The sequence below is a fragment of the Dipodomys ordii genome, unplaced genomic scaffold, assembly GCF_000151885.1.
Source record: "Dipodomys ordii isolate 6190 unplaced genomic scaffold, Dord_2.0 Scaffold17, whole genome shotgun sequence".
Classification (NCBI taxonomy): Eukaryota; Metazoa; Chordata; class Mammalia; order Rodentia; family Heteromyidae; genus Dipodomys; species Dipodomys ordii.
Window position 1 is genome coordinate 11192852 of NW_012267233.1, and position 19960 is coordinate 11212811.

The following is a 19960-nucleotide window of genomic DNA, read 5'->3' on the forward strand; positions in this document are numbered from 1 at the left end:
TTTTTTTTTTTTCTGAACCTACATGATGGAATGTCAAACGAGACTCAAGTAAACTCTTGCAAACTAATAAAAATAAAAATGGGCTGGGAAGGTGGCTCAGTGGTAGAGTGCTTGCCTTGTAAGCATGAAGCCCTAGGTTCAATTCCTCAGCACCACATAAGCAGAAAAAGCCATTGGTGCTGTGGCTCAAATGGTAGAGCACTAGCCTTGAGCTGAAGAGCTGAGGGACAGCACCCAGGCTGAGTTCAGGACCCACAACCGGCAATAATAATAATAAATGTATCAGAATGTTAGTGGAGTGCATGTAGTAGTTAGGGTATAGAGTCTACTTTGATATTTTCCTTTTGAAAGAAGTAATTTTTTAATGACTTTTCAATTATTTTTAATTGGAATACTAAATTGAATGAGCTTGTATTTTATGTTGTTGTGCATTATATATTGTATTATGCTCAATTGAGTTAAATTATAGGTTTTAGTCAAATTACTAAGTTTTACTATCTTAAGAAGCAGGTCTTAAAACATTATTTGTTGAGTGGGTTTTAAATAAACATCCCAGTCTAACTTATAGTTGTTTCTATTTATAAGGCTATCATTGTAATATGGACCAGATGTTAAGGGTCTTAAGTTTTAGTCCACAGAACATGGCATGTGCCTCAATAAATAGTGATAGACATCTCAGCACTTTATCTGGGTTAATGCCACGGCGCTCATCCGGACTGAGCAGAGTGGCCTTCGCTTTGCAGTTCCAACTCACTGTCACCGTGGAGGCCCTCCCCTTTCCAGGCAGACTTAGTCACTCCTGCCTTTGCGTTCCTGTAGCACTTTTGAAATAATTCCCTTAAACAGTTCTAATGCTGGTCACATATGATTTCTTTCAAGGAATTTATTTAATGCATTGTCAACAATAGATATTTTTCATGTAATTTAATCATTAGTATAATTTGTAAGTAAGTCATCTAAACTGTTGCCTTTGGAGTGATAGATCCTTACAGGGTTGTATGCGAAAGTCAGCTTTGGGAAACTTCAATAAAATTGAAAGCTATTTGCTAAATTCAATAAAATCTTTTTTATGTTGTTAAATCTGAGAAGGTAAAGGAAATTGTATGGTTTTTAAATGGGCAAAGAAAAATTAAAATGGGCAAAGAATAAAAAGGAAACATTTCAAAATGGTGAAGATATAATAGGAGTAGATTACAGTACTTTTCAGTTTAGGAAAATACCACAGATACTTCTAGATTTTATGATATGTGAAACAAATCCTCAATCATTTTTTTAAAATCTATTGCTACCACTGGAGCTGTAGCTCAATGATAGAGTACTTTCCTAGCATGTGTAAGATCCTGGATTTGATTCCCAGCATCACAAAATTAATTACCACTTATATGCTTATATTATACCTATTAATAATTACTAAAACAATTTAAAGATGTTCATGTGAAAACATGGTATTTCCAGGATAGAATTACAATGCAGCTTAGTAAAATTTCCATGTAAATTATATAGAATTGATTTTTTAAAACAAATTTTAAAATTGTTTAAATATTCAACTGCTTGCACTTTTTTTTGTCTTTTCTTTTTTGGTACTGGGGATTGAACCCAGGACGTTGCACTTGCTAGGCACGCGCTTTGCCACTGAGCTACATCCCAGCCCTGCTTGCACTTTTTTAAACGTAGGAATGTTTTTCCATGCCTAACCCAGTACCTGTGACTGAGGCAGGAAGATGAGAAATTCAAGGATAACTTGACTGCATACTGAAATTCCCTCTCAAAATCAAATCAAATCAAATAAATAAGCCAGGTGCCAGACTATAGTCCTAGTTATTTGAAAGTCTGAGATTGGAAGGATCACAGTTATAGGGCAGCTGAGGCAGAAAAGTTCAGCCCAGAGCGGAGAGCAGTGGTATGCACCTGTTAAACTGTGATAGAAAGCCTAAAATAGGCACATGGTAGCCCAAACCTGTAACCAGGTGGCTGGACACATGGCTCTGTGGTAAGTACATGTGCCCAGCAAGCACAGGCCTTGAGTTCAGACCTCAGTAGTGCCATATAAAATAAATAAATAAACAATAATTTCTAATAATGCAAAATTGAAAAATAAAAATAGATAAAACATGAATGATAATGAGACATGAATATAAAAGGGAGGCAGTCCATCTCAGAGCCAGCAGGAGAGAGAGTGAGAGGAGGATGCTGAGAAGTGAAATACTGTACTTATATGTATGTGAACACAGCGTATAATGAACCCCATGAAACACTTTGAAAAGGGAGAGAGGAAGAAGGGCACTTGAGTGGATGGTGTGAACTTGCTCAAAGCACAACTGTACACATAGAATTGTCCCCATGAACCCCGTCATAGTATTGATGTATACTAATTCAAAAGTAAAATTAAAAACAAAAATAAACAGCCCAATATATATGTGAATCCTTTTGATTTACTTTCTTTTCTTTCCAGAATTCACAAATGTACTTAAAAGTCATTTTTCCCAGTGGTCCCAAACTGATCTATTAGCATTCTTAAACAATGTACTCATATGTTGTAAATTATCAGTCACTCTTTTTCTACTTTCTAAGGAAGTCTCTTTTAATTTACTTTAAAAATTTTTGTCATAAATAATAAAAATGACACAAGAGAGGAGATCAGAGGGAAAAAAGCTGCCAAATTCTATTGTATTCGTGCTATAAATTTCAATAACTAACATTAAAGGGATAGAAGTTGATCATTTTAGTCTAATCAATGACTTTATTATTATTATTATTGAGAACATAGCTCATTTTCTGTATTTTTTTGTTTTGGACAGCCTGTGGAGAGCAAGTGGATATCTTCATCTTGTGAAATTATTGCTTTTCGTAAAGCATTATTGAATCCAGTTACTTCAAGACAGTTTCAACGTTTTGTGGCTCTAAAAGGAGATTTATTAGAAAATGGAGTACTTTTTTGGCAAGAAGTACAAAAATATAAGGTATTGTGTTAGAGAAAACCACTTTTGAGAAAATCTTTCATGAAAAATTTGTATAAAATACCTTAATCTGGCCATCTTCTCTATACCAGCATTTAAGTATCAAGATGTTTATTGTCCATTTTCTAGTCACACTTACTATTTACAATGAAAAGTAAGAGTGAGCCCTAAAATGATAGTACTGAGACTTTTTTAACATATTAATATACATTATGTTTCTTGTTGTTTTGTGCTGGTTCTGGGGCTTGAACCTAGGGCCTCATGCTCTTGCTTAGCTTTCTTGTTCACAGTATTATGCCACTTGAGCCATGCTTCTACTCTGGCATTTTGCAGGCCAATTGGAGATGAAGTCTTGCACATTTATCTTCCCAGGCTAACTTTGAATTTCAGTTCTTCAGATCTCAGCCACCTTGAGTAGCTAGGATCACAGGTGTGAGCCACTAGTTTTCAATGTAATATGCATTTTCACCAAATAAGTATCTTCCTGAAGAGATAGAATCTGTTTTATTAAAAAAAAAGTATGGCTTTAAAATTTTCTTTAGGTAGTTGTACCAAGGGATTGCTATACAACAAAGCAGTTAATGAGTGCAGTGTCACTTGATCAATGTCACACTTTCAACATTCTCACCCACCCCATCCCACCCCACCCCTTCTCTCACTTTTCTTAATTTTTAGGTTATGTGTTGAATTTTTGTTGCCATTTAACAAACTAATTTATGTATACAATACCATCTTGAACATTGCTATCCCTTCAACCACTTTACTCTCCCTTCAACTGCTTTACTCCCCTTCTTACCCACTCATTCCCTTATTTTTCTCAGTTCTTGCCTGCATTCTACTCATACCCCCATTCATTCTTTTACCCATCACTTCTTGTCTTCGCCCCCACTTCCTCCCCACCCCAAATACACACTTCCTAGTACTCATTTTACTCATTTTTGATGTCGCCAAAAGGGAACTCTACTACACTGTTGGTGGGAGTGTAAACTTGTCAACCACTCTGGAAAGAAGTATGAAGGTTTCTCAAAAGACTAAACATAAAGCTTCCCTATGACCCAGCAATTCCACTTCTGGGCATTTACCCAATAGAGCACAAACAGGGATACACTAAAGTCATCACCCACCATGTTTATTGCAGCACTATTTTCTATAACCAAGACATGGAATTAGCCAAGAATGGATCTTTTGTTTGTTTGTTTTGTACCAGTACTGGGGCTTGAATTAAGGGCCTTGTGCTTTTGCTTAGCTTTTCTGCTCAAGGCTGACTCTCTACAACTTTTTTCTGGTGGTTAATTTAAAAATAAGAGCCTCAGTGATTTTTTTTTTCAGTTGTGGGGCTTGAACTCTGGGCCTGGGTTCTGTCCCTCAGCTCTTCAGCTCAAGGCAAGCGCTCTACCACTTGAGCCACAGCACCACTTCTGGTTTTCTAGTGGTTTATTGGAGATAAGAGTCTTACAGACTTTCCTGCCTGGGCTAGCATTGAACCGTGATCCTCAGAACTCAGTCTCCTGAGTAGCTAGGATTATAGGCGTGAGCCACTGGCGCCTGGCTAAGGTTGTCTTTTTTTGTCCTGGGGCTTGAATTTAGAGTGTGAGATTTTTTGCTCAACACTAGCACTCTATCACTTGAGCCACAGCTCTACTTCAGGCTTTTTGGTTGTTAATTGAAAAGAGTCTTACAGACTGGCTTAAAACTGCAATCCTCAGATCTCAGTTTCCTGTGTAGCTAGGATTATAAGAGTGAGCAATTGGTGCCTGGCTTTCAAGGTTTTCTTTTAAGTAATTGATGCCTCATTTTCCTCACGTACAAAAACAAAAACATGCTTTCTCCAATGGACCAATTTGATGAGAATCATACAGAACAAAATGCTATTAAGATTACTTAGGAAAAAAAATCAATTGATTAATGCCCTCATTTTATAATTGAAGATACTAAGTCAATGAAGAAAAATGCCTTGCTTGTTATTCATGCCGGATTCCTGGGGGCCGGGATGTAGCTCAGTGGTCGAGCAATTGCCTAGCATGCATAAAGCATTGGATTTCATCTAAACACGAGCTCACAAATACACAAATCCCACACCTATACTTTTCAATATTTCATAGCAAGCAAAATCATACATCGAGAACAACTGCCACAAAACCCACAGTTTGTTGTTGTTTATGTTGGGTAAGTTGTCTGTAGTTTCTATAGACAATATAATCAGAAGATGTTATATGAAGAATGAAAATTGTGACAACTGTCACTTACACTGTAAATGGTGGTTTATTTGTTTGTTTTTTGGAGTAAATGAATATTAGTGTTTCTTTAACTAAATACAAACTTGTAGTTTCTGGTTCATTCCTATTTTCTTAGATAATGCGTTTAAGTGGTGGCTGGGGGAAGATTCTGCATGAACAGCTGGATGCACCTGTTCTAGTTGAAGTTCAGAAACATGTCCTGAACAGGCTAGAAAATGTGTGGCTGCCATTGTTTCTTGCAAATGAACAGTTTGCAGCACGTCAAAAGATAAAGGTATATAAATGTGTAATCTTTTAATAGCAGTTGAGATGCCTATCAACCAACCAGGAAAAACATCCTGAAGAATATACTTCTTAGAAATGCATTTGGACAGGGAGAGGATTTTTACTTTGTAAAATGGGTTTTTGTTTTGCTTTTTTAAAAAAAATTAAAACAAATATTGCATCATTCAAATGTCCCTAGTATAGCTAAAAACAGGAAAGTCTAATCAGTCAGAAAACTGGTAACTTTGGATCTTAAAGACAAATACCTTTAATGGTAACTAGGAACTATTTGAAATGATTTCCCTTTTCAGATACAATGAAATCAATTGATCAGACACTTTGAGACCTACAGAATTGGACATATCCTTAGTCTTTTGAGCTGAACAACTTAGGGGAAAACAGAATTTTTAGCATGGAGAAAAGCTCACTTGTTTTAGGCAAAATGTTTCTGTAAATAATCTCTCAAATTTCTTTATTCCTTTTCTTTAGGGCAATTCCAGTTTTCTTTCCAAAGCCAATTATATCGACATTGGGCCTACTAATAGTATTTATCACATTTTCTCATTATGTTTACCACAGCAATTTTATTGTAACTTGTAGTTATTTCCTGACTTAGCATTCTTTGGGTGATCAGCAAAATAAACTAATTCTGGAGACCTTAAACAAAAAACAAAAGGAGTGGTATAAACTATTATATTATGGTCTTGGAGTATCTTATATACGACACATAGGAGAAGCAGTAACATCCTAGCTTTAGACAAGATATAGGCCAGGCCAGCCACGGGAACTCAGCAAGAATTCTTAGATCACTGTTCTGAGCTGTGATTATCAAGAAAACTTAATGGTGGGGCTAAAACTGATTAGTACACAATCATGTCTAGCATACATAAGGCCCTGGGTTTGACCCACAGCATTTGTTTAAAAAGAAAAAAAAAAGATTCTGCCCTTGTGATCCTGATCCTTCTTCTCTCGATCATTTCTATGTGTTTTGGACAAGGTAGTAGAGACTTAGCATAGATTTGGCAAGAGCTATTCTCTAAGATAAAATATTATATATTATTATATATAAGCAGAAACTCCAACAAATACAGTCATCTCTTGATGTTTATGGAGTACCTCTGTGGATACCAAAACTCTGAAGATGCTCAAATTCCTCATGTAAAATCTTATAATATTTGCATATAACCCACTCACATCCTTCCTTCCATATATTTTAAATCATTTCAGGATAACTTGTAAAACTAATGCAATACAAATGTTGATTGAATAGCTGTTATACTGTATTGTCTATGGTATAAAAACAAGAAAAAGGTCCATGGATATTCAGAGTAGGCGCAAATTTTTATTTTAATATTTTCATCTCAGCCTGGTTGAATTCACAGAGCATCAATGGTATCTTCTGTTTGTTTCTTTCTGCTGAAAGTTTCTTTGGGGGAAAAAGTTAGTAGGAGAAAAATATGCAGCTAGAGAAGTAGAGTGCTTGCCTAATAAATGCCAGACCATTAATTTAATCTCCAATATGAAAATGGCACAAAACTCTGAGCAGTTATCATGATCACTCCAGAGTCACGTAAGTGAGCCAAAGTGAAACTGTGATGGTTAATTTGGAGCAGAGCAGTTGGGTACTAATACTGTTAGCAAATGAGGACCCTGGGTTCCAAGAATGAGTAACTCAGAGTCCTGACTGCAGGGCTTCAATTTCTCTAATTCTTTTTGTGAATGGCACTCTCTTTCAGTCTAACCTACATCTCACTTTATAAGCTACAAATCAATAATTTCAAAACCCTGAACATTCTGATTAAGTGGATGAAATAATTGGTTTTGCTCTTAGATACAGATGAAAGACATAGCAGATGAGCTTTTACAACAGAAGCATGAAAGGAAAATCGGGGTCTGGAAGGCAAGTAATTATTATACTCTTCCTCTTTTAAGTTCCAGTTTGTCAAAGTATTATTTTTCCTTTCCCTTCTTGTTCAAAGACCTTCCCTGATTTCTAAACCACCAACTGACTACCCATAGCATTCTTTCTTGGCAGATGGAATTTGAGGGAATGTGTGATTCTGTCAGAACTCTGTTCTGAAGGACTCCTTGAACTGTTCAATGGTAGAAGTGTGATTGGTCTTCATGTACATTTCTGCATCAGACTTTGATTGGATCCCCAGCTCAAAACAAAACAAAACAAAAACCCCCCCAAAAACCCAAAACATTTGTTTTGCTTATGATGGGTTTATTGAGGCAAGCTGTTCTCACCAGTGTCTGGTAGCTTATTTATCACTGAGAGTGGATTACACAAAAAGAATGCACACAGCAGAATCAGCAGGTTAATTCATGTTACAATGATTTCCTTTATTTACAATTACAGTTTAACTTTAAAAGTATTATGACTATTATTTTAACAATTATTAAAATCACTATAATATGATACTTTGCTATTTGCCTATTTTACTTTTTAACAAGCATGAGGCACACAGCCTTTTTTTTTTTTTTCTGAACCTACATGATGGAATGTCAAACGAGACTCAAGTAAACTCTTGCAAACTAATAAAAATAAAAATGGGCTGGGAAGGTGGCTCAGTGGTAGAGTGCTTGCCTTGTAAGCATGAAGCCCTAGGTTCAATTCCTCAGCACCACATAAGCAGAAAAAGCCATTGGTGCTGTGGCTCAAATGGTAGAGCACTAGCCTTGAGCTGAAGAGCTGAGGGACAGCACCCAGGCTGAGTTCAGGACCCACAACCGGCAATAATAATAATAAATGTATCAGAATGTTAGTGGAGTGCATGTAGTAGTTAGGGTATAGAGTCTACTTTGATATTTTCCTTTTGAAAGAAGTAATTTTTTAATGACTTTTCAATTATTTTTAATTGGAATACTAAATTGAATGAGCTTGTATTTTATGTTGTTGTGCATTATATATTGTATTATGCTCAATTGAGTTAAATTATAGGTTTTAGTCAAATTACTAAGTTTTACTATCTTAAGAAGCAGGTCTTAAAACATTATTTGTTGAGTGGGTTTTAAATAAACATCCCAGTCTAACTTATAGTTGTTTCTATTTATAAGGCTATCATTGTAATATGGACCAGATGTTAAGGGTCTTAAGTTTTAGTCCACAGAACATGGCATGTGCCTCAATAAATAGTGATAGACATCTCAGCACTTTATCTGGGTTAATGCCACGGCGCTCATCCGGACTGAGCAGAGTGGCCTTCGCTTTGCAGTTCCAACTCACTGTCACCGTGGAGGCCCTCCCCTTTCCAGGCAGACTTAGTCACTCCTGCCTTTGCGTTCCTGTAGCACTTTTGAAATAATTCCCTTAAACAGTTCTAATGCTGGTCACATATGATTTCTTTCAAGGAATTTATTTAATGCATTGTCAACAATAGATATTTTTCATGTAATTTAATCATTAGTATAATTTGTAAGTAAGTCATCTAAACTGTTGCCTTTGGAGTGATAGATCCTTACAGGGTTGTATGCGAAAGTCAGCTTTGGGAAACTTCAATAAAATTGAAAGCTATTTGCTAAATTCAATAAAATCTTTTTTATGTTGTTAAATCTGAGAAGGTAAAGGAAATTGTATGGTTTTTAAATGGGCAAAGAAAAATTAAAATGGGCAAAGAATAAAAAGGAAACATTTCAAAATGGTGAAGATATAATAGGAGTAGATTACAGTACTTTTCAGTTTAGGAAAATACCACAGATACTTCTAGATTTTATGATATGTGAAACAAATCCTCAATCATTTTTTTAAAATCTATTGCTACCACTGGAGCTGTAGCTCAATGATAGAGTACTTTCCTAGCATGTGTAAGATCCTGGATTTGATTCCCAGCATCACAAAATTAATTACCACTTATATGCTTATATTATACCTATTAATAATTACTAAAACAATTTAAAGATGTTCATGTGAAAACATGGTATTTCCAGGATAGAATTACAATGCAGCTTAGTAAAATTTCCATGTAAATTATATAGAATTGATTTTTTAAAACAAATTTTAAAATTGTTTAAATATTCAACTGCTTGCACTTTTTTTTGTCTTTTCTTTTTTGGTACTGGGGATTGAACCCAGGACGTTGCACTTGCTAGGCACGCGCTTTGCCACTGAGCTACATCCCAGCCCTGCTTGCACTTTTTTAAACGTAGGAATGTTTTTCCATGCCTAACCCAGTACCTGTGACTGAGGCAGGAAGATGAGAAATTCAAGGATAACTTGACTGCATACTGAAATTCCCTCTCAAAATCAAATCAAATCAAATAAATAAGCCAGGTGCCAGACTATAGTCCTAGTTATTTGAAAGTCTGAGATTGGAAGGATCACAGTTATAGGGCAGCTGAGGCAGAAAAGTTCAGCCCAGAGCGGAGAGCAGTGGTATGCACCTGTTAAACTGTGATAGAAAGCCTAAAATAGGCACATGGTAGCCCAAACCTGTAACCAGGTGGCTGGACACATGGCTCTGTGGTAAGTACATGTGCCCAGCAAGCACAGGCCTTGAGTTCAGACCTCAGTAGTGCCATATAAAATAAATAAATAAACAATAATTTCTAATAATGCAAAATTGAAAAATAAAAATAGATAAAACATGAATGATAATGAGACATGAATATAAAAGGGAGGCAGTCCATCTCAGAGCCAGCAGGAGAGAGAGAGAGAGGAGGATGCTGAGAAGTGAAATACTGTACTTATATGTATGTGAACACAGCGTATAATGAACCCCATGAAACACTTTGAAAAGGGAGAGAGGAAGAAGGGCACTTGAGTGGATGGTGTGAACTTGCTCAAAGCACAACTGTACACATAGAATTGTCCCCATGAACCCCGTCATAGTATTGATGTATACTAATTCAAAAGTAAAATTAAAAACAAAAATAAACAGCCCAATATATATGTGAATCCTTTTGATTTACTTTCTTTTCTTTCCAGAATTCACAAATGTACTTAAAAGTCATTTTTCCCAGTGGTCCCAAACTGATCTATTAGCATTCTTAAACAATGTACTCATATGTTGTAAATTATCAGTCACTCTTTTTCTACTTTCTAAGGAAGTCTCTTTTAATTTACTTTAAAAATTTTTGTCATAAATAATAAAAATGACACAAGAGAGGAGATCAGAGGGAAAAAAGCTGCCAAATTCTATTGTATTCGTGCTATAAATTTCAATAACTAACATTAAAGGGATAGAAGTTGATCATTTTAGTCTAATCAATGACTTTATTATTATTATTATTGAGAACATAGCTCATTTTCTGTATTTTTTTGTTTTGGACAGCCTGTGGAGAGCAAGTGGATATCTTCATCTTGTGAAATTATTGCTTTTCGTAAAGCATTATTGAATCCAGTTACTTCAAGACAGTTTCAACGTTTTGTGGCTCTAAAAGGAGATTTATTAGAAAATGGAGTACTTTTTTGGCAAGAAGTACAAAAATATAAGGTATTGTGTTAGAGAAAACCACTTTTGAGAAAATCTTTCATGAAAAATTTGTATAAAATACCTTAATCTGGCCATCTTCTCTATACCAGCATTTAAGTATCAAGATGTTTATTGTCCATTTTCTAGTCACACTTACTATTTACAATGAAAAGTAAGAGTGAGCCCTAAAATGATAGTACTGAGACTTTTTTAACATATTAATATACATTATGTTTCTTGTTGTTTTGTGCTGGTTCTGGGGCTTGAACCTAGGGCCTCATGCTCTTGCTTAGCTTTCTTGTTCACAGTATTATGCCACTTGAGCCATGCTTCTACTCTGGCATTTTGCAGGCCAATTGGAGATGAAGTCTTGCACATTTATCTTCCCAGGCTAACTTTGAATTTCAGTTCTTCAGATCTCAGCCACCTTGAGTAGCTAGGATCACAGGTGTGAGCCACTAGTTTTCAATGTAATATGCATTTTCACCAAATAAGTATCTTCCTGAAGAGATAGAATCTGTTTTATTAAAAAAAAAGTATGGCTTTAAAATTTTCTTTAGGTAGTTGTACCAAGGGATTGCTATACAACAAAGCAGTTAATGAGTGCAGTGTCACTTGATCAATGTCACACTTTCAACATTCTCACCCACCCCATCCCACCCCACCCCTTCTCTCACTTTTCTTAATTTTTAGGTTATGTGTTGAATTTTTGTTGCCATTTAACAAACTAATTTATGTATACAATACCATCTTGAACATTGCTATCCCTTCAACCACTTTACTCTCCCTTCAACTGCTTTACTCCCCTTCTTACCCACTCATTCCCTTATTTTTCTCAGTTCTTGCCTGCATTCTACTCATACCCCCATTCATTCTTTTACCCATCACTTCTTGTCTTCGCCCCCACTTCCTCCCCACCCCAAATACACACTTCCTAGTACTCATTTTACTCATTTTTGATGTCGCCAAAAGGGAACTCTACTACACTGTTGGTGGGAGTGTAAACTTGTCAACCACTCTGGAAAGAAGTATGAAGGTTTCTCAAAAGACTAAACATAAAGCTTCCCTATGACCCAGCAATTCCACTTCTGGGCATTTACCCAATAGAGCACAAACAGGGATACACTAAAGTCATCACCCACCATGTTTATTGCAGCACTATTTTCTATAACCAAGACATGGAATTAGCCAAGAATGGATCTTTTGTTTGTTTGTTTTGTACCAGTACTGGGGCTTGAATTAAGGGCCTTGTGCTTTTGCTTAGCTTTTCTGCTCAAGGCTGACTCTCTACAACTTTTTTCTGGTGGTTAATTTAAAAATAAGAGCCTCAGTGATTTTTTTTTTTTTTACTGCTCAGGCTAGCTTTGAACTTTTATCCTCAGATATCAGCCTTTTGATGCTAGGATTACAGGTGTAAACCACCAATACCTGCTCTGATAAAATTAGTTTTCACTTTGTTTTCAACTCACATATCTACTAATGTACCATCCACACTTCCCCCCAAGACTTGAGGATTCTTTAGCCACAAAGCTATGCTGCTCCCAGTTAATAACTGTGGCAATTTGCAAAGATATGATTGGTGTTCATTGTAGTGGAGCCTTCTTCTTGACTTTGAAAAATCAGACAGATTCAGATATACAATGGAACATTGGTTACTTAATTATAATGTTTCTTTTAACTGAATACTCTTCAGTCAATAAGAAAAATATGTCGTAGGAGAAAAATCAATGATAGAAAATATGCTTATATATTTTATTTCTTTAAACCAGGTACTAGAAAGCAGTATTATTTAATCTAAAATATATGTTCCTGTGTACATCCATAGAGAAAAAAATTGTGAGGGCCAGGCTGAATCCTCAGTGTACAACAATAATGAAAACAGTCCTCTTCTTAGAGCTTATGGTGTCAAGGGAGGGACATAGGGTTGGTAAACAAGGCAGCGGTCAGACTGGGATGAGGACCACACAGTAGAAAGCCTAGGATGCTAGGAAAATGGTAATATGGACTTCTCTCCTAGACTGAAAGAATCACAGAAAATTTGTACTATTTGTCCTGTATATAAATTTATCTGATTTGGGGAGGGGAAAAGGAAACACAGAAAGCGTGGGACAAAGGGTGAACTAATTCAGTAATACTAGACACTATGTTGGAAATGAACTGTACACCTTGTAAAGAGAGGGCTGGGAAGGTGGCTCAGTGGTAAAGCACTTGCCTTGCATGCTTGAGGTCGCCTTGGGTTCGATTCCTCAGCAACCATAAGCAAAAAAACAAGCCGGAAGTGGCGCTGTGGCTCAAGTGGTAGAGCGCTAGCCTTGAGCTGAAGAGCTGAGGGGCAGCGCCCAGGCTCAGAGTTCAGGCCCCATGACCGGACCCAAAATAAAAACCAAAACAAACAACTTGTGAGGAGAGGTGTTGGGAGGGAAAAAAAAAACTGGGAGAAAATGAGGGAGGGGTGACATTGTTAGAAATATATATATACTCATTACCTGACTTACATAACTGCAACCCCTCTGGACATCACCTAATAAAATAAAAAACTTACTAGAAGGAAGCTGGATGCCAGTGGATCATACCTGTAATCCTAGCTACTTGGGAGGTTGAGATTTGAGGATCACAGTTTATAGAAAGCCTAGGTAGGAAAGTTGTGAGACTCTACTTCCAATAAATAGCAAAAAGCTAGGCTGGAAGCATAGCTTAAGTGGTAGAACACAAGTCATGCATAAACAGGCTAAGTGAGATCATGAAGCCCTGATTTCAAGCCCAGTACCAGAACACACAGACTTGCATATAAAGTTACCTCATTTCTGTCTTAGAAATGAGAAGTTTCCGAATTTTACTATTAACTGATTTAAGAACCTATCTTGAACATAAAAATGCTATAATTCAAGCTAATCTATCTCTTTATTAAGAAAAAGGAAAAATAACCTTATATCTGTGACTTTAAAACTGGCTCATGCTAATGCAGAGCTTTTATTTTTATATTTTTTTATAGAGAGGATAGTGTGAGGTGATAGCTGAAACAATATCAATACCAAACAATCTATAAAGACCACCAAGCTCACTTCTGTTGCTAGCCTTCTCAAGGAGCAGTGCACATGGGAAAACTTGTGCACACTCCTGTAGAATCCACCGGATTTAGTGCCTCAAGTCAGCATTTCTCCTACAGCCCTCAGGGAGATCTGCCTACGTAACACTTATTTGCTATCCTAAGTCTTAGGAAAGTGTCCCAGAATTCTCTTGCATAGAGATTGAACCCTTTAAGGGCACGGATGGTATCTGGAGGCTCAACTCAGTGTCTGGCATGGAGCAGGTACTCAATATATAGTGGTTAAGTAAATCAGAATAGGCACTAAAGCTGTTTGTTCCTTTGTGTAGGGAAAATAGGTGATCAGGATTATGTGAAAGGTATTCTACCACATGAACCATGCCCCCAGCCCCAAATATTGTGTTTTTATAAAGACAATCCTGACATGTCCCAGTACCTGATGTAAACCTTTATTACCTGAAACATGGACAAGCTTGGTAAAGAGTTCTAGTAATACACTAATCATTCTATTCTGTCTTTCTCCCTTTTTATTCAGGATTTGTGCCACTCCCATTGTAGTGAGTCTGTCATCCAACAGAAGATCACGACAATCATCAACTGCTTCATTAACTCCTGTATTCCACCCGCCTTACAAATTGACATTCCAATAGAGCAAGCCCAGAAGATTATTGAACACAGGAAAGAGTTAGGGCCATATATATTCAGAGAGGCACAGGTAAGAGATCAGGACAGGTGGCTAAGCATATTTCAAGTGGATTGCAATCAAATATTCTTTAAAAATGTATTCATATTTAGCAAGATTTTAGTCCTCCAAATGCTGGGATATATTCTGCTTCATTTAAATAATCTTTGCATATGCCATGAAAATATAAGAAATTAGTAACTTCAATGTCATTTTGTTGATAATATGCAGCAATAAAATTAAAATGTACTTTGACTTTCAAGAATTACCATTTTTGTTTCCAGATTATTAAAAATATTCCAGCTAATTCTTTCTTCCTTTCCCACCATTCAGATTTCCTTTTAAAAAATCTACTACCACAAAAAATGTGTAAAATATTTGGGTCCTAAAATTTGTATATTTTTAAAGGTTGGAATATCCACGTAGCTTATAAAATAAGTGAGAGGAGATTTAAGTACTCAATCCACACAAAGTACACAGACTCATGAAAGGAAAATCATGACTGCTGACCTGCTCAAATTACTTCTTTTTAAGATAAATAATAGCAAACATTGACTTAGTGAACATAATTTATATGCATTTTGAAAAGCCTTTTAGTGATGTTGTTCCTAAAAAATGATTAAGAAAAATAAATTATAATAGGGGCAGTAGGGAAGGCCATGTCATGAATTGATAGGAAACAGATTTAGAGTAGGATTGCCCCGAGCATGGAACAGCATTACTCCTTAACATTCCTTTGCAAACCAGCTGTGTTCAAAGTTCCTCTAAGGGATCCAAAGTGAACTCAACATGCTACATTATTCACTAACACAGGCAAAAACACAGAGGAATGATTGAGGATGTGCTGTGAGCAATAGATAAAACATGGCGCCATGTAGCATCTCTTGATGAAAAGATCCAAAAGACCCCAAGCACTGATGAACTAGACCAGGACTTTACCCATCGATGTCAAAGACCTTGAGTCTGAACGGAGATGTCTGGAACTGCCCACCCAGCTGACTCTGACACTCTTCAGGAACTGCAGCCTCTAGCTGTAGAACTCATATTCTCTAGCATCTGACTTCACTTGATTTTCTAAAATGAAGTCATAGCTTAAATAAAGACTTTAGAGCATCAGAAGAGACAGACTATTTAAGGATCACATCCCTCCAAATCTATTATTCTCCCTGTTTTCCTAAAGGAAGCTTAGAGAATAGTGTCACTCCTACCCCTGTATACAAGACAGAGATCCCGTTTCCACCTTCATGCCTTCCACCCCCTTTATTCCCTTACTCCACTTATCAGTTCCTAATTTTTACCCATTTTTCTCCTGTTTGTGTCATTCTATCCACTTTTCTCCAGCCACACACCACTATACCACTATCTCACTTCAGATCTGCAACATGTATCACATGAATTACTAAAACTCCCAACTCTCTCCATATTAACTGTACACAGTGCACACTGCTTTAAAATGTGTACCTGTCACTTCTCTGCTTAAAACAATCAGGTATTGTTTTTTAGGTATTCCTACATACCTATGAAGCTGCATCTCTGTTTACTTCCTGCTGTCTCTCCAGTCTCTCTGAAATATCTGTAGTTCCACAGTTTTCCTCCTGAGCATTATTGTGTTTATTCGTGTCATAAGACTTATCACACGAAATTGAAAGCCACTTTCCTCTGTCTATCTCATTGCATTGTAAAGATTTTGAGGACAGGGAATGTTTCTTATTTAATTTTGTGGCCCAAATGCCTGGCAAAGGGTAGGCATTTTTGACCACATGGGTGAGTTATGTGAGATGAATGATGTGAGAAAAAAGAGTGAGATTAAATTGGAAATGAGCAAGTTGAACAAAAGAGATGAATAGTAAATGAAAAATTAGCTTTGTTTCAGTGTAGTCTCTATCTCCCACACTCACTGCCAATAGTCTAAAAACCATATTTTCACAGGTCTCTTTACTCATTAAAACCATTACTCATCTGCTGGCAGTAAGCAAAGCAGTCTGTATTTATTAAAAATATTTTCTAGCTGAGCATGGTGGCTCATGCTTATAATCTTAGCTACTTGGGAGGCAGAGATCAGAAGGATTGTGGTTTGAGGCCAGCCCAAACAAAAAGTTCATGAGACTCCATCACAACCACTACCACTACCACCAGCAACAGCAACAACAACAACAATAATAATAGCTGGGAACAGCATGCAATCCTAAGTTTAAATCCCAGTACTGAAAACAAATAAACAAAGCCTGAGTACAGTGGCAAGTAACTGTCATCCCAGCTATGTGGTAAGTATAAATAGAAGGATCATGAACCAGGGACAGGGCATAAAGAAACATAACACAAACGACAGGAGTTGACGGTAGGCTTAAGTGGTAGTGTACTGGGCAGCAGGCCTTGAATTCAAATCACAGTTGCCTTTGTTTATTGTGCAGGTTCTGGGGCTTGAACTCAAAGCCTGGGCACTGTCCCTGAGCTTTTTAGTTCAAGGCTAGTGCATACCATTGAATCACAGCTCCCCTTCTGGCTTTCTGGCTTTTTGGTAAAGAATTTTACAGACTTTCTTGACTAGGCTGGCTTTGAACTGTAATCCTCAGATCTCAACCTCCTGAATAACTAGGATTACAGGTGTGAGCCTCTAGTGCTCAACTTCATTCTTTCTCCCAACCAACAATTTGGTAATTTTTTAAATTCAGAGAGGCACAGAGTAATGTGAAGCATTTTTTGTGGTGGTGGCAGGGCTGGTATTTGAACTCAGAATCTTACTCTTGCTAGGTTGGAGCTCTACCGCATGATCCAGGCTTCATACCCTGTTTCTTTTGCCAGTTATTATTGAGAATAGGGTCTCACTCTCTGTTGTGGCTAGTGTCTGAGCTGTAGTTTTCTGACTTTTGGCTTCCTGTTGTTTCTTGGATCAAAGTATGCATCACCACCATGTCCAGCTTCCATACATGGAGATGGAGTCTTGGAGACATTCATTCCCAGGGTTGGCCTAAAACTGTAATCCTCTCAATCTCAGCCATGGGTATAGCTTTGGAGGGTAGGTGCATGGTATTGTGCAAAGCTATGGGTTCAGAAAGGACATCAATAACTTTTCTGCATCATCAGGCCTCAAACCCAGATCCTTCCATCCTTAACCTCCCAAGTAGCAAGGGAAATAGGCATGAGCCACAATGCCTGGCCAGGGTAATGTTTATTAATAATAGATATAACCTAAAACCCCTATTACAATTTTGGGGAGTATAGTGGTTTTATGCCTTTTATTAAAGTTCATAATAACTGCTATGTCCACTGAACAGTAGAACAGGAAATTACTTCATTCAATGTATATCAAGTAAAGGTAGATGAAAATTTCTTAGCCTTGCATTTCATCAAACGAAGTATCTTAGATTCTCTCCATATTCCCAAGCAGCTATAGAATTCAATAACACAACTATGTTTTGTATTTGGCCATTGTTTTATTTATTGATTTTTCAACTTGGGAAATTATCTTTAGTTAAACAAAGGAATTGCCACTTAACAAAGCAGTTTATGAATATAATACATCTTGATCAATGTCACCCCTTTCAACATTCTCACTCAGCCCTCCCTTATCCATCCCTTCCCTCACTCTTTTTAATTTGGCAGGATATACATTGGATTCTTGACTGCATTCTCCCCCTCTTCTCCAAATACAACTATTTTTAAAGGAGTGAAAATTTTAGAATTACTAATAACATTCATGCATGGAAAAGAGGGATAGTGAAGTATGCTGACTCAGGACTGTGCCTTACCACAGTGTTTCCTTAAAAACAAACAAACCCAAAAATCCCGAAATTTCTCTTTTCCCCCAAAAGTTGGCTAGTAGCCTAATGGGATGGTTCATTTTTCTTCACAGCTTTAGGTAAAGGCTGTTCCTTGCTGTTGGCCTTGATCTAGTGTGGCAAATAAGTTCTACCTCCTGGAAGTAATGTACACTTCTGGAACTAATGGAAAAACTTAGCCTGGGAATTCCAGCAACCATTCTTATCTCCATAAATATCATAATTAATCATTTAACGTAAAGTATCCTCATAGAAAGCATTTGTCTAGGATACCATTCTGTGTTTTAAATGTTACTTTTCTTGCTTTCACATAAAAGAGAGATTATATCATTTTAAAGTTACTCAAGATTTATTCTTAGATCTGCAGCTTTGTTTAAGAGCTTTTCCAGAGGCAAAATGGTATTTCCTTTCTCTAAAAGAAAGGGGTGGGGGGAAATGTCCCTCAATGAACTGAATACTTGGAATACTTGCATAAAACAGCAGTGTGTGGTACACCAACTAGGATGTTTTAAAAGAAAACATAAATTTCTTATTTAAAAAGACCTAATGGATTCTTCAATTGGTTAGGGAAACATGAAGAATAAGGTTACTTTTAAGTGTGTTTGGTATGTGTGTGTGTGAGAGAGAGTGTGTGTGAGTTAAAGAAAGACTTATCGTTGGTTATAAAAAAAACATTGATGATAAGCATGTGCTGAGCTAAACTGTATTGGGAAGTCTGGAGACAATAAATTGAAGGAAACATGGTGTGTATTAAAGATAGAATAGTTAATCCATTATTATAGTGAATTAGAGTTTAAATCAGTACATTTATATAGAACTGCAATCTAAGACATATTGTGCTTTTTTTACACAGATGACAATTTTTGGGGTTCTGTTTAAATATTGGTCACAGTTTTGTGAGTTTAGCAAGAATTTAACTGATGATAAAATTATGAGTGTTTTAGAGAGAAGACAGGAATATAAACAGAAAAAGAAAATATCACTCCTCGATGAAGAGAAATTTGGAAAGGTAAGACAAGACTCAATTTGGAGCCAATTACACTTTTTAAAGATAGATGATATGCACTAATTTGTAGAATTGGGGCTGGGGAATTTACAGAGTAGTTAAACATATAGATTTCAGTGACATTTAAGCCTTTATTCAGAGGTTTGGGGGCACTTTTGAATTCTCAGAATTCATTTTGTAATGGCTGACCTCTGGGGATTTCACTGTCACATTTGGCCACATACCCCAAAGCAAGCAAGCAATGTAATGGTTAGTGGGCAGGAAAGGAATGATCATTTAGAGAAGACAGAAATCAAACATTTAAGCCCACGCTGGCTATGGACAAGAAGTTTAGGTTTAAATAGAAGAAGAAGTCAAGGGGTAAGGAGAGCATGTCTTTAAGCAGTCCTGGTGGCACTGTGATCTGATCATTATCAGAGTTCTGGTTCTGGAAAGTGGCCTTAGGAGAGTCTTGGTGGATGGGAGGACATCTAGCTCTCATGAAGTGATCATCCTGTTTGAGGGTGATCTCATCACGGGGTCATCTGTCTGTGAACCTCTGCCATTCCTGGAATCATCGGGATAGGAAAACAACT

The 19960-nt window shown here is 36.8% G+C and overlaps 1 protein-coding gene across 1 annotated transcript in view; it reads left to right on the forward strand.

Annotated features, from left to right (window-relative positions):
* The window catches only part of Rgs22 (regulator of G-protein signaling 22), a 99287-nt gene that overhangs the window by 71519 nt on the left and 7808 nt on the right, over positions 1-19960 (forward strand). The window contains exons 19-23 of the mRNA XM_013012450.1: positions 5310-5468; positions 7290-7358; positions 10732-10893; positions 14454-14633; positions 19233-19388. Of these exons, the coding sequence (XP_012867904.1) occupies positions 5310-5468; positions 7290-7358; positions 10732-10893; positions 14454-14633; positions 19233-19388 (726 nt within the window). The remainder of the gene's footprint in view (positions 1-5309; positions 5469-7289; positions 7359-10731; positions 10894-14453; positions 14634-19232; positions 19389-19960) is intronic.